Source organism: Trachurus japonicus, chromosome 8, assembly GCF_045865225.1.
Source record: "Trachurus japonicus isolate A0001 chromosome 8, Traja_1.0".
NCBI lineage: Eukaryota > Metazoa > Chordata > Actinopteri > Carangiformes > Carangidae > Trachurus > Trachurus japonicus.
Genome location: NC_140914.1, coordinates 31,220,703 through 31,234,553, shown reverse-complemented (window position 1 = coordinate 31,234,553; position 13,851 = coordinate 31,220,703). Strand labels below are relative to the sequence as shown.

Genomic DNA, 13,851 nt, shown 5'->3' with positions numbered 1-13,851 from the left:
GTAAACCGCAGCAGACGGCGTGCAACGCCGCCGCAGCACGACAATGGACGCAATTTACCTAATGAAGTGACTTTTTCAGGTTTAAATCTTCAGACACAGATGGTGTTGGTTAGTCTGGGCGGCCGACTGTATAATCAGATTAGCTGATTAATGTCCAACTGTCAAGACTGGCAATTAAACCCCGCATTTTTGCTTTTACTGGCAAATGTTCCTTTATCTTCATTCCAGCTGCAAATTATATAATTATAATAATTTTCACACATTATCATTATTATGGTATTTATGCTGTTAACGTTAAACTTTTTTGATTTTTTTTTTTAAGTGGCTTTTTCGGCAAATTTCGCACAACATTAGCCTTCAACTTCAGGATTCTTTCAGCTACGGACTGAATTCAACAGTCAAGTTTTTGAAATTAATTCATGTCTTTGACAATTGTTATAATGGGTATATATTGCATGGGATGTACAGGGCTAGAGTACTAGAGTGGGAGAGGGTCTAAAAACGTCAGATTTGTCCTGCTGCATCCTATTCTTGGCCACACAAATGATATTTTACACACAGTTTTTTCCACAGTTGTATACTTATCACAGAACTTAAAAAGGCAATGGGACTCTCAGCATTTGAACTGTGAGCCTCAGAGTGATGTGAGTCACACCCAGCTGCCCATCAACTCCCTGTATCCCTTTCACATACACAGTAAAAACTAGGCAGATAAAAATCACCATTGTAACCTCTGGGCAGGCTGACATAGGGGTAGGGGGTAAGCCATGAGAAAAATGTTGGCAGTTTTCCACATTTCAGTTTTTGTTGTTAAAACTTTGTAACTTAAAGTGGGAATATAAATAAAGTTATTATTTATTGTAATGTTATACTGGAAAGTCCCACCAACAAAAATGTGACATCATGTATAAGATGATGAACTCCTGCACCATCAAGGGTGACGCCAGTGTAGGAAATGTTTCCGTGATGATCATTTTATTATAAGTTCAACACTGAAACATGCCTGGCATGACAGGCAGCCATCCATCTATCCATCACTTGCTATTGGCTGACACAATCAAATGATGTGACTGAGGACATCTATACTGTACTATAACTCTGCCAGAGTGTTGGTATGCCTGGTAGCTATGTGACCTATAACTTGAAACTTGTTAACAAACCTGCTCCACTAACCTGAGCAGGTCCGTTCCAAGACCTTTTATTGCTTCTTCTAGTATTGCTTCAACAATGTTCAATTGTTAGTTTTCAATATACTTGAATAGACTTCAATCTTCAACAATTCAGGTATTTTTAAACCACGTCATATAAATCGACATCTTTCTCACAAGTGGTAGTTTATCTTAAATTGATTTTTCTTTCATTTAAGATATTTCAAAGGAGGTTAAATCGAAAGCAACTGGACTTAGTTAGTTACTTAGTTAACTAAGTCCAGTTGCTTTTGATTTAACCTCCTTTGAAATACTATGACCTGGGCAAATGAGAATATGCACCGGCTTATTCATTTAAGATACTTGCCATGCAGTGCTTGCACCGCTACATCCTTCTTACTACGTTTATTGTTATAAAACAAGACATTAAAAAAATTCTCACATGTGAAAACCTGCTTGGCAAGAAGCCTCTTTCTGGTAATCTGTGTAAAACTTTGTTCTCAGTGTCAGGAACAGAGGCTAAAGGGCTCCACACGATAATAAGACTGCTCCACTCTGTGCTGGTTTTCAAGCAACATTTATATTTTGTTGGTCAAGTCATTTTATAAAGAGATTTAGCAACTTTCTCAACCTCAGTAACACATGCACACAACACACCGACAGCAGTGTCACCAAGCTGAGCGGTCTCTGTGTCTGGACCACAGCAGCTCAGCTTCCACACCGTCTGAGACAGAGGGGATGTAGTGTCCTTCAGGGTTGTACAATATATTTCATTTATGTGTGTGCGACTGGGTATTTCACCTCCCCTCAGCTGGGATTCAGATATACATGAGGATGGGGAGAACAAACCAGCATGGAGACCTAATCCACTACTGCTCAGAAACACCCTGTGATCAGTACCACCGCTGTGAAGCTCCTAATGAGACAGTCAACAAAAACTAAATGCTTCACACGGGTGGTATGTGTTGCACGGTTGATGTACTGGACTGTTATCAGATCACACGGGTGAGCATGATAGCATCCACCTCCCTCGACATGGTATATGTGATACATTTTCTAAATGGGACATATTTACAGTGAGATCGTAGAACGGAGATCACATAAAAACAGACAGGTGGCTATGAAAGCAATAAAAATATCAGACAAACAATCAAGAGGATGGCCCAGGTGTGAGCACAAGGCGGCGGAGTGGTCTGCTCTCAGGCGGAGGAGTGCAGCGCTCCCGGCTCCCTGTCATCCCTGTCCTCCTCGTCCATTTTACGTCCATGTTTCCGGAAGTATTTGTAGCGCTGCACGTAGAGCTTCACGAGGTTGCTGACTTTGACTGGGTTGATCTCTCCGGTGCGGCTGTGGCAAATCTGAGACGGTGAAACAGTGAGATCACAAAGTTCATTTCAACAACATAAGACTTTATGTATCATTCACATGGTGTCTGTGTAGGAACAACTGCAACATTAGGACACAAAAACCCAAAAGAACACGCAACAAACATGGGATATGACTCGAATATGGGAAATCTTTATGGAGGTGTATGTTTGTATGTGGTCCAGTGTGACCACAGGAATGTATGTGGCAATAAATAAACACATCTTTATCAAAGAGAGAGAATATTAAGATGAACAAATAAGAAGGAAGAACAAGGAAGCAAACTCCTCATATCCTCTTGAAGGATCCCGTCCACTGATTTGTTTATAAGCATCTCAAAATCTATGTTCCAACGCTAAACTGTGCCAAGTACAAATCAGATGTACACCCAGATGCACACACATCAGTGTTTTCCCACTAACCTTGTGCACAGCTTTCCTGAGGATGTCTTTGTATTCGTCCTTGTTGATGTCTTTGCGTTGATAGTACGGTTTGATGGCGAGCTTCACCTCCTCCACAGCTCGCTCCTGGGTGTGCAGCTTCTTCAGGTACTGAGTCAGGGAACAAACAGATTAACAACACAATAATAAACACACATCTATTACATCTATTCTTTACAAAACTCAGCTGAAGTGCTGCACAAGATTAAAAAGATGACATCACCATCATACAAGACCGAATGAATGTCGCATCAGCACTAATCTCGTCACTCTGCAGTGTACTGATTTCTTTCTCTCATTGTTACATAATGAGCAATTCACTGTGTCAGCTATGACTTAAAGGGACAACGAGGAGTTTCTATTTGGTTATAAAAAAGTCTCACGTTATTGTGGATGAATCTCCGCTACCCACACTTGTTAATGGGCCCATTTTCGATAAATATATCGTTTTGTCTCTATGGTTATTTTGTTATTATTAGTGGTGGCGGAAATGCTGGGCGAGCCGACCAGCATTTCTTTACTTTCGGTATTCGCGGCGAGTCATGGGAATAACGCTGCCGAATCTCCGTTTATGGTGGGAACTACGACGGTATGTGATCGTCTTCCAACCTCTGACTTTAATTCTTGATGAATGAAAACATGAGTCTGTCTTGCACCGGTCAAAAAATGACATAACAAACAGTTCTTCACCATTGTATCTGAGGTCAGCAGTCTGGTGTGGGCATGATTAGTGTTCAGAGGGCCTGCTGCTCAGACTGGGTATTATCATGCATCAGGCCAGCTCTACATCCATCTGTTCACACCTTCTTTAAACTGTGTCCCCACTGACCACCTGTGATCACATCTCACTTCATATGCAAATAAACCGGTATGTGTTGTTGTTTTCATCCACAGATGAGTGAGTTGCCAATTTGCGTGTGTGAAGGAGAGAGGTAGAGTGAACGGGAGAGGTTAGCAAATTATTGTGGTGCACAGCACTTACAATGAAATGGAGTTTCATCCCTTTTAAATAGAACTATTTGCAGCTCATAAGAATACCGTGCTTGGATTAATGAGCCTGTGGTAGTGGTGGGTGTAGTGGTTCTTCAATGTGGCCAGGATGCATTTCTGTTCACATGGTTAAGAGAATGTGGAAGTGATTGGATCTCAAATGCATCTTGGTTGCAGTCACATGTATTCAGAGCTGTCCACTTGTGATTGGATCACCTGAGATAGATTAATACCACGTCTGTCAGTGACGTCTTAGGGGTAAAAGTGTAAACACTGAGGAGACTGAGGAGCTCTACTTCTACAGTTCAGATGACCACCAGCTTTAAGAGGTGTTGTCATGTGTTACTGTCCCTCTCTATCTGCCCCATGTTCTTACGCAAATATTTAAGTCATCAGACAAATTGGTTACATAGTTACAGCTTTTGCAATGAACATACTGTATGCTGCAGGACTTTGTATCTTCTACACGTTCAACCAATTAACAAAACATTACTGTTAGACTGAGACTGAGAGGATTTCAGGTCAACACCAATAAAGACTGAACCTACAGATCAAACCCTATCAACAGCCAAACTACTGACCAATCAGAACACTGGGAACTTCATCTTTCTACAGGATCCCCCAAATGAACGAAAAAGTGTTTTGCTGTTTAAGTCTTCAGTCCCTGGTCCCTTTCCTCTGGTTTTAAAAACTTCTAACAATCAAGAGAGTTGATCACACTAAATATCTTCATGGTAACTATTGCAGCTTCATCTGACCTGAACACAGATTCTTTAACCTGAGAGGATCCTGACAGTGATGAAGGTTTTACTCTCCTCTTCATCACTGCAGCTCAGAATAACATGAAGAGACTATGTGAACAATGATCCACACATGGTTCAACTATCTTTCTTTCCCTGCAGCAAAAAAACAGTGAGACGTTAACTTGCCTCACATGTTCATAACAGTTTGTGAATTGGCAGACAACAGAGAAAAATACATAACTTAACGCTACTTCCTGCACTTATTTATAATACATCCTTAGTCTGACCTTGAAGGTAAATATGTAGGAATTCCCCCCATCTAGCGGTGCGGTTGCATATCTGAACGTATTCTTGATGTTGGTTTGCCGACGGCCGTCTGCCTGACTGCACCTGAATGCAACATCAGTGCCTCCGTCCTTCCTCACACTACACAGTGGTGACAGTTTTAACAGACGCTACCTGGAAAACTTTCTCCCCAAGCCAACAGCTCCGCTGAGTTTCCGTGGTTACCTACAGTCATGCTGAACGTAAAAAATGGCGATGCAACATGGCCGCCTCGGTTCGGTGCGTCACCCACTTATGTATTTGTAACGACTTGTAACAACTCATTCTAAGGAACCAGAAAGCTTTCATTTGTATGCGGATGTGATTCGACTTCAGTGAGTGTGTTTCTTCCTGTACCATCTTATAATATGGACTTAATTCAATAATTCTTATTATTACCAACTCTACCTATTCTAAATGAACACACTTGTACCTGGGCAAGTAAACCTAACCATCCCGGCCCCCCACCACTGGCCTGGCACAAGGTGACGGTGTAGCGGTACAAAGGCAGGGTCAACACTGATCCATGAGCATCAACTATACCTTATCAGGGTCTTTGCTCTCATTGTCCCATCCGGTGTCTCCAGAGCTCCCAGTCATTCCGGACAGTCCCCCTGGCATGAGGGGGGGCGGGGTCTGTGCACAGCCGCCACTCATGGAGGGGTGCAGGTGAGGCGGTGGAGTTTTGGTGCAGCCGACCAACGGAAGGGAGCTGTGGAGGATGAACTGGGCCGGGCTCAGACCGGGAGGCGGAGGGAGAGAAGGAGGGGGAGGGATCTGTGATGAGGAAGAGGAGGCTGATGAAGGGGGAGCGTGCTGCTGAGACTGGTTCTGATTGGCCTGTGAAAGAATCTGCAGGAAACAGACGACACAGTCAGACCAGGTCCACTCTTTCACACACAGAGCGACTCACACCGAGTGTGTCTGATGTGTTTGATGTCTCATAGGTTCTGCTGTGTTTCTTAAATAAAGGTAAACAAGGTTCATTATTTCTCATGGGGGCGCATTAAAGCTAGCCTGATGCATCAGCCGCTTATTTCATTACATTTCAAAAAGCGTCTGAACACCAGCCATAGGGATTCGTTTGCTTCCGGGAGGCGGTTGCTTACATTTGCTTCAACTAATCGCTGCTGCTTGGTGGTCACGTGTGCTATACACCGGTTAAGCTCATAGGTTAGCTTGAGCGCTTGAGTTCAACGGCTTCACCTTCAGTAGAGTGCCTATAGGCACTCTAGCCTTCAGTTCCCCATCTGTTCGCTGATTGGTCCGTCCACCAGAGCGGACGGAGCAAACCGAAACGCATTGCTAGTGTCCTGACTACATTGTTGAGGCAAATGAAATTTGCCGGAACCAGTAGGCGGCGCTAGCCTGGCTACATTAAAGCAGAAGTAAGCGGAATTTTTGTGTTAATATAAGTCTTAAATAGTTATATCTTCCGACGGCAATCACTTACATAGAGTGTTTGGTCTGAAACACGGGTCTGTCAGTCACTCTGCTCTGCCGTGAGCCGAGGAGAAAACTTCTTGTATACTTAAGCTTTATCCAATGAGGAGAGAGAACGGCATGAAGGGCTGTGTGTGCAGCTAAGGGATGCACGTGAATGTGGTGACGTAGGGACGAGGACCAATAGATCCATGACGAGGGCGGGGACTGCTAACTCCATTGGCTGACGATACGTTACCCAAAACGACCGGATCGCTTACTTCTGCTTTAATTGTACCCATTAATTTCTTAATTCTGAATAACAATAAAATGAACAATGGAAAAAATCAGTTAAAACAGACGTAAGCGATCTGGTTGTTTTGGCTAACTTCTTGTCAGCCGATGGGAGTTAGCAGTCCCCGCCCTCGTCCCTACGTCACCACATTCACGCGCATCCCTTGGCTGCACACACAGAGAGGACTGCCCCTTTATGCCGTTCTCTCTCCTCATTGGATAAAGGTTGTAGGATAGAAGGAAAGTTTTCTCCTCGGCTTACAGCAGAGCAGAGTGACTGACAGACCCGTGTTTCAGACCAAACACTCTATATAAGTGATTGCTGTCGGAAGATACAACTATTTAAGACTATTATTAACTCAAACATTGAGTTTAGCTTTAATCCCCAAAACAAATCACCTGTCAGACAAATTATGGTTCCCATATTCAGCACAGGTCCAGACACCGACTCTGAAACCTGAGCTTTGTCTTTCTCTTGAAGGTTTCTGCAAATTTCATATGACGGACCAAAAACATAAGACTCTGACCTGGCTGGTTGCTTGGATGAACTCTTGTGCTTTGGCTCTGCTGGCGATGTTGGCCTCCTCCATTTTGAACAGCAGAGCGGTCACTGAGCGGAGGAAGGACAGAGAATTTAGTTGAGGGGAGACACATGGACACATAGCATATCATACTGTCATTCACATGTTCTCACAGTCTGTTTTTAAATGATTTGACAAATGAGTTACGTGTGTAACAACATTAACATGTGGCTGTTTCAACTCAAACTATGGTTATTGTCTACAGAGAGGGGGCGTGGCCAAAGTAACTGTATGATTCAGTTCAGTCCTCATCACTCTGAAAAGTCTGCAGAGCTAAAACTCAACAAGAACTATTCAAAGGTAGCAAGGTGTTGACCTGTCACTGTCTGTACCTGAACTAATAAACTAGAAGAATAGCTTTACTGTTGCTGCACAAACACATGACAGATTTCTGTAAACCTGAGTGAACTCACATGCTAAGACTCCACCAGTGGTGCAGTCCACACCGGTCTGTAGACTCCAAGGGAGGGCGGGCGCTGCTGGAGGGGGAGGTGGAGGGGGGGGCTTACTGGCAGATGAGGAGGAGACAGAGGAGGAGGAGGAAGGGTCTGATGAGGACAAAGGCAGCGGCATAGAAGTAAGACCGCAGCCCGCCGAAGACGACGAGCACGGGGGAGAGGACAGAGACTTGGGCGCGTCGTCTGGAGGAGGGGGCTTGGCTGTGGGGGTCGACATGGTGAGGCCGAGGCCGGCTCCCTGGGGGGTGGACAGGCTGGACGGACTCGAGGTCGGGAGCGTGGGGCTCGTCTGAGTCGGACAGTCTTCGGCCAGGAAAGAAGGATCCGGAGTCTTACAGCTGCTGTCCACGGTCTGAGAGTCGGGGGAAGAATCCCTGGTGTCGCGCAGCGGAGCCATGGAGGGCGGAGGCGTGTGCGGCGGAGAGGAGGAGGGCGGGAGCACGCTGGTGGAGGAGGAGGAGGACGAGGAGGAAGAGCAGGGCGCGGGGCCTGCCGGGCCGGCGTGCGGACTGACCGACTTGCTTCCGTCCCCGCCGGCCGACTGGACGTCTAAGGAGGCTCCGCTCCAGCTCTCGGAGGGCGTCTTCGTTTGGCCCCCGTCTCCGCCGGCCGACCCCGCCGCTCCGCCCTTCTCCCTCGTCTTCTTAGCCAACCGCCGGCGCCGCTTGGTCGCCAGAGACGAAGAGGGCGAGGAGGCGGAGGAGGAGGTGGACGTGATGGAGCTGGGTTTACTTTTCTTAGATTTCAGCCCTGAAGGATTGGTTAAGGAGGACGGCGGCGCGGCCAGGCTGCTCCGCTTGCCCAGACCGGACAGGTCCTTGTTGCGGTTGCTCAGCGACAGCGGCTCTGAGCACGGTTTGAGGAATGGAGACCTGCTCTCATTGTCTCTGCAGAAGACCACTGCGATGGAGCCGCCCACCACGGAGCCCCCGGAACCGCCCCCTGCGCTTCCTGGACCTAGGAGGTCCATGCCCAGCTTCCCAGAACCCACCGACGTCCCCGTGGTGCTGCTCACGCCCTCGCGGACCAGCACCGACACTTTGGACTGGAGTTTGCCTTTCCGACTGCTGCCGCTCTCCTTCTTGGACTTACCGGACCGGCCCACGTCCTTCCTACCGCCTTTGTCCCGCTCTTTGTCCTTTCCGACTTTCTTGGTTCGCTTGGTGGAGGGCAGGCCGGACGGGACGGGGGCGGAGCCTGAGGTGACCGTCAGCGAGGAGAGGCATTTGCTTTTGGTTCTGATGGAAGACGAGGAGGAGGATTCCGACTGGCCGATTTTCTTTAACGTGCGAGATTTCTTTTTCGGGTGATGACGCCCGGTCTTGGGGACAGTCTTGGTTTTGGGGCTGGGGGCGGGAGGCTCTGGGGGCAGGGCGGCGGGAGGCGTGTCCTCCAGGGATGGGTAGTCCGAGTCCAGAGCCTCGCCGTCCAGAGACAGCACGTCGATCTCCAGTTTGTCCGAGTAGCGGTCCGACTCGTAGCCGTGATACCTCGGAGGGGAGAGCGACTGCGAGCGGCTGCGACAGCTCCCCCGGTCCTGCGTCTCCCCGGCCGAGTGCCATTTCCTCTTCTTCTTCCTCTTGTGGGGCTTGTCAGAGTCCAGCGCGGGCCGACTGGGGGAGGACGGGGTGAGTCTGGGGGAGCCGGGTACGGTGGTGGTGGTCGTAGTGGTGGTGACCGTGATGGTTCGTTTGATGGCAAACAGGTCAGACCCGTTGAGGTCTTGGATGGACGGGGGGACGACCGGGCGTCCGTCCCGTCTCCGATCCCGCTCGCGCTGTCGGTCTCTGTCCCCCTCCCTCTTCTCCCGGCTCTGGTTGGACCTCTTGGAGACGTCCCTCTCTCTGCTGCTTGAATGCTGCCTGTCCTTCCTCTCCCTCTCCCTCTCCCTCTTCCTCGAGCTTGAATCTCGGTCTCTTTCATCTCGGTCTCTTTCATCTCGGTCTCTTTCGTCTCTTCTGTGGCTACTGGTGCGAGTTTGTTCTCTGTCTCTGTCCCTGTCTCTCTCCCGTCCTCTCTCTCTGTCCCTCTCTCTATCTCTACTTCTGTCTCTGTCTTTGTCTCGCTCCCTCTCTCGGTGCCTTTCTTCAGAGAGGCTTGAGAAGGATCGTCTGGCGTGGCCCCCCCTGCCTGAGGAGTTGCAGGAGCGCGAGGCCTCGGGGCTGCTGTGTCGTCTTTTCTTCCTCTTCCGGCTGCTGCTCCTGCTGCTCCGTCCTTCTTTCGCCGCCTCCTTCTCCGTCTTGTGCCCTCGCTCCTTCTCTTTGCTCTTCTCCCAACCTCCCTCTTTGTCCTTTCTCCTCTTTTTCCTTCTGTCCTCCTTTTCTCCGGTCTTCTTCTCCTTGCTTTTCTGTTGGTCTCGCTCCTTGGAGCTTTTGGAGGACTTGCGGTTCTTACTGCCTTGCTCTACGGGAGGTGTGCGAGGGGGAGAGGGTGTAGAAACTGTTGGAAGGGCGGGAGGAGGCGGTGGCTCGGGAGTCAGGGGGGAGGTTGCAGGAAAGGAGAGGTATCTTTCCTTCCTCCGGCTGACCAGCTTCCTTCTCAGATCCTCCACTCCCACCACAGGCTCGTCCTCAGACTCCCTGTCCACCTCCCAGCTTCCCTCTGCGCGCACCGACACAAATCCGTCCCCGTCCAGCACCCGGAGGATGCGCTCTGGCTTTGAACTGAAGAAGGAGACGTTGGGAGAGTTCAGGCTAGGGAGGATTTCTACAGGTGCTCTCTTATTTCCTTCTCTATCAACAGCCCCAACGATCTCCCCTTCCTCTATCTCAGAGTTATCAGAGTCCATGCCCTCCCTCTTGCTGCAGTCCACTCTCCGCCTCAGGGGGAGCTGGGTGACCAGACGGGGGCTCGTCAGATCCGTCAAAGTGTCAGTGGAGTCTGGGGGTTCTTCCTCTTTCTCCTCCTCCTCCTCCTCCTCCTCCTCGTCATCTCCTCTCTCAGTCCTTCTCTTCACTCCCCTCAGCCGGTCACTCTCTTCATCATCAATGTCTGATGCTGGCGAACCAGTGGGGTCAAAGGGGTCATATTTTTCCCCTTCCCCCTCCTCCCCCCTCTCCCTTCCCTCTTTGTCTCCTTCGGTGGGGTGGAAAGGATCGTACATCTCCCTCTTCCTGTCCTCTTCTTCACAATCCTGACTGGGCTGCGCTGAGGTGCGAGGGCAAAAGTCCAAGGTGGCGGTGCTGGGCGTAGATGTAGAGAGAGATGGCGTTGCCAGAGAGGCAGAAGTGGAGGACACCCTGGCCACCTCCGTTCCCTGGGCCGGGCCTTTTACATGATTTTGATACACGTTGGCACAGACCGAGGAGGATGTAGACAAGGGTGACGACGGCTCAGACGACGGAGATGACAGAGACAAGGAGGGGGAACGGGGAGGAGGGCTCCTGGCAATCTCTCTAACTCCACTCGGGGAAGAGGAGGGAGCAGGCCTCCGTTTGAAGCCGGATGCTGGTGTCAAGTCCATGGGCCGGGAAAATTGTTGGTGCAGAAGTCAGAGAGTGGGACCGCAGAGGAGGAAGAGAATCCACGAACAAACCTAGTCGAAAGGACAGGACACATTTATCATACATGACAATCTGGAAATCTTTTTTTAAAGACTAAAACCACAATCTCTACTATGAGTACACACAGCTACACATTCAACACATTGTCAGTCTGATACTACTCTGCTACTATGGTTTATTAAGACAATGGGTGACACTCTACCTAGGTACCAGACCACTACACAGCAGAACTGATCCAAGCGGCCAATATTAGCTTATCACAATCATATCAGTAAAGCTGTATAGGTAATCAAACAGGAAAAATGAAATATCAATAGAGAAACGACAGCAGGTGAGTTAGAAACCATGTGTCAACTACATACACTTTTAGGGTGCCTTATCAGAAAATGTGTTGTCTGTTTAGAGTGAAAATAAGTAAGGCATAATGTAGAGTGAGGAGGTTGTTATGGAGTAATAAACCCAGAAAGGATGTACGGTTTCATACATCCTGAAGGGGTTTATAAAAACTTCAATAACATGATTGATTTCTAGGGAACTGAAACTGAAAATATTTCTCTAAAAACAAAACGGAATACTTCACAACACAACATCGCCTAACCAACTACCAAAGCCAGCCAATGTGGGAGTGTGGCTGGTTACAGACTAGAGGAGCAGGACTTCAGATGACCTGGTCCCCTTCGGTACAGCCACATGAGCTTTAGTGGGTCTTACCGATGGCGTCCTGCTCTGTCACTGATTGATTCTGGCTTTAATCAGCATTTCAGCGACGTTACAAAATCAGAGAGTGAGGAGCTCCTCCATGATATCAGCTGACACGGGTTATCGGTCTGTGGTCCATGACTGGCTGCTGTGCTCATCATCCACACATCGTCCTAGCGCCCTGTATGTTGAGCGTTGGTCTCATGACTCTCCTCCTATACAGACCATTAACACATTGCTCTGCTATCCTTCGCCCTGTGCCTCCACTGTCTGTTGTTACAAAAACGGAAACTTTGTTGTAGCTGCTACCTGAGCTGAGCTCCCTCCCCGGTGCCGGTGTTAGCATGAACGCTGACGCCGCTGCTCTCTTGCCGTGCACCGTCGTAAGTTAGCTAGTGCCGCGTGTGCTACATACATTAGTAAAACTGGTTGACCACAAATATATAAATATCCCTCCGCCTCTGAAAAGACGTTTGCACTATGTGTGAGGATGCGTTTGCAGCAGGTATTCGGCTAGCTAGCAGGCTAGCTGAATTTAGCTAACAGCGGCTAGGTGGCTAAAAGCTGCAGGCGGAGCCGTATGCTAAGGGTTACCTCCGGTCCCGGACGGGTAGTCTGCAGTCCCGGGTCAAAGCCTCCTTGTGGGATTTGCCGCCGTCTCTTCCCGGTACATTAAACCGACCGCTACACGCCGCGTTAACAGCCTTTTCTCTCGTTTTAAAAGCGCAACAGCAGCCTCAGTCCATCAACCGCCGCCATCTTCCTTCCTCCCAGACCGGACGATGAAGGATGATGGGAAACGTAGTCGTCGTCGCCCTTTCGCCCCACGATCACCGGCGGTTTCGCCCTCAATCGTTGGCAGTTTACAGTTAATTGCTTGTTATCCAGTTATCATATGGTTTTGATATCACCGAAAGCAAATGTTAAGAGATTAATGAAGCTGGTGAGGTCAGATCCCCTGAAAAGAAACTACATTTCAACAAGTCATGTAAACCTGCCCTGGTTTTTTTTTTTTAGCCAAACTGATCATCAGACCTCTGCTTTAAATTGAATTATTTTGAAAAGTAAAATAAAAGCAGCAACAACAACAACAAAAAAACATTGTATTTAGGTTTGGTTTTATTTCAAAACTGATTACACAAGTCAAGTCATCCATGTATAAAACATAAAATATTCACTTTGAAAATCATAAATATGTGACACATTTCAGTTTTATTCTATCTCCAGATGTTTTAACATCATGAAACACAACCAAATATTTTCTCACTAATTTCTAAGGCAGCAAAGATACAATGCTGCCACAGACACTGTGTCTATATATGATATGCTTATCAACAGAGCCTCTGTTTGGCCCTCAGTGTCCCACAGCTGTATGGACAGATGTTAACAATGTGAAGACAAAGAGTTGTCATCCGCCTCTTTCACATGAACCAAACAGCCCGAGTGGAGTGGCACAGGGAAGCCAACCAGAGCCCTGTTGTTTTGTAACCAGCCTTTTTGTGATGAGCATGTGCACAAAAGACGTAAACCAGGGCCCTGTTTCTGAAAGCAGGTTTAGTGAGTTAGTTGACTCGTAGAGGAAACTCTGGGTTTTCGGTCACATCATGGACACGCGCAGTCTATCAGTCTATCAATAATCAATGAAGCCTATTAAGAGACTCAGTGCACTTATAGCCTACATTTATTTCCAAGTGTGATTGATGACTATACACTCACATCCCCGTCACGTAGCCTGAGACCAACTTGAACATACAAACACACATCACTAGTTGCAACTGCTCAAACACACAATGTTTGTTTTCTTCGATCAATACTCACGTGTTGTCTCTCGGTCAACATTCAGAGCTTACGTTCTTTTGCTGCTGCTACAGAATCGATTTTTTA

The 13,851-nt window shown here is 47.9% G+C and overlaps 1 protein-coding gene across 1 annotated transcript; it reads right to left on the bottom strand.

Annotated features, from left to right (window-relative positions):
- Nucleotides 1-1,709: 1,709 nt before the first annotated feature.
- On the bottom strand, nt 1,710-12,794 carry scaf1 (SR-related CTD-associated factor 1). Its single transcript, XM_085785178.1, has 6 exons — nt 12,562-12,794; nt 7,721-11,300; nt 7,254-7,336; nt 5,554-5,862; nt 2,936-3,064; nt 1,710-2,506 (listed from the first exon to the last, which is right to left on the bottom strand). The coding sequence occupies exons 2-6, from the start codon at nt 11,226-11,228 to the stop codon at nt 2,348-2,350; spliced, it is 4,188 nt and encodes a 1,395-aa protein (XP_085641304.1). The 5' UTR covers nt 11,229-11,300; nt 12,562-12,794; the 3' UTR covers nt 1,710-2,347.
- Between the last annotated feature and the right edge of the window lie 1,057 nt (nt 12,795-13,851).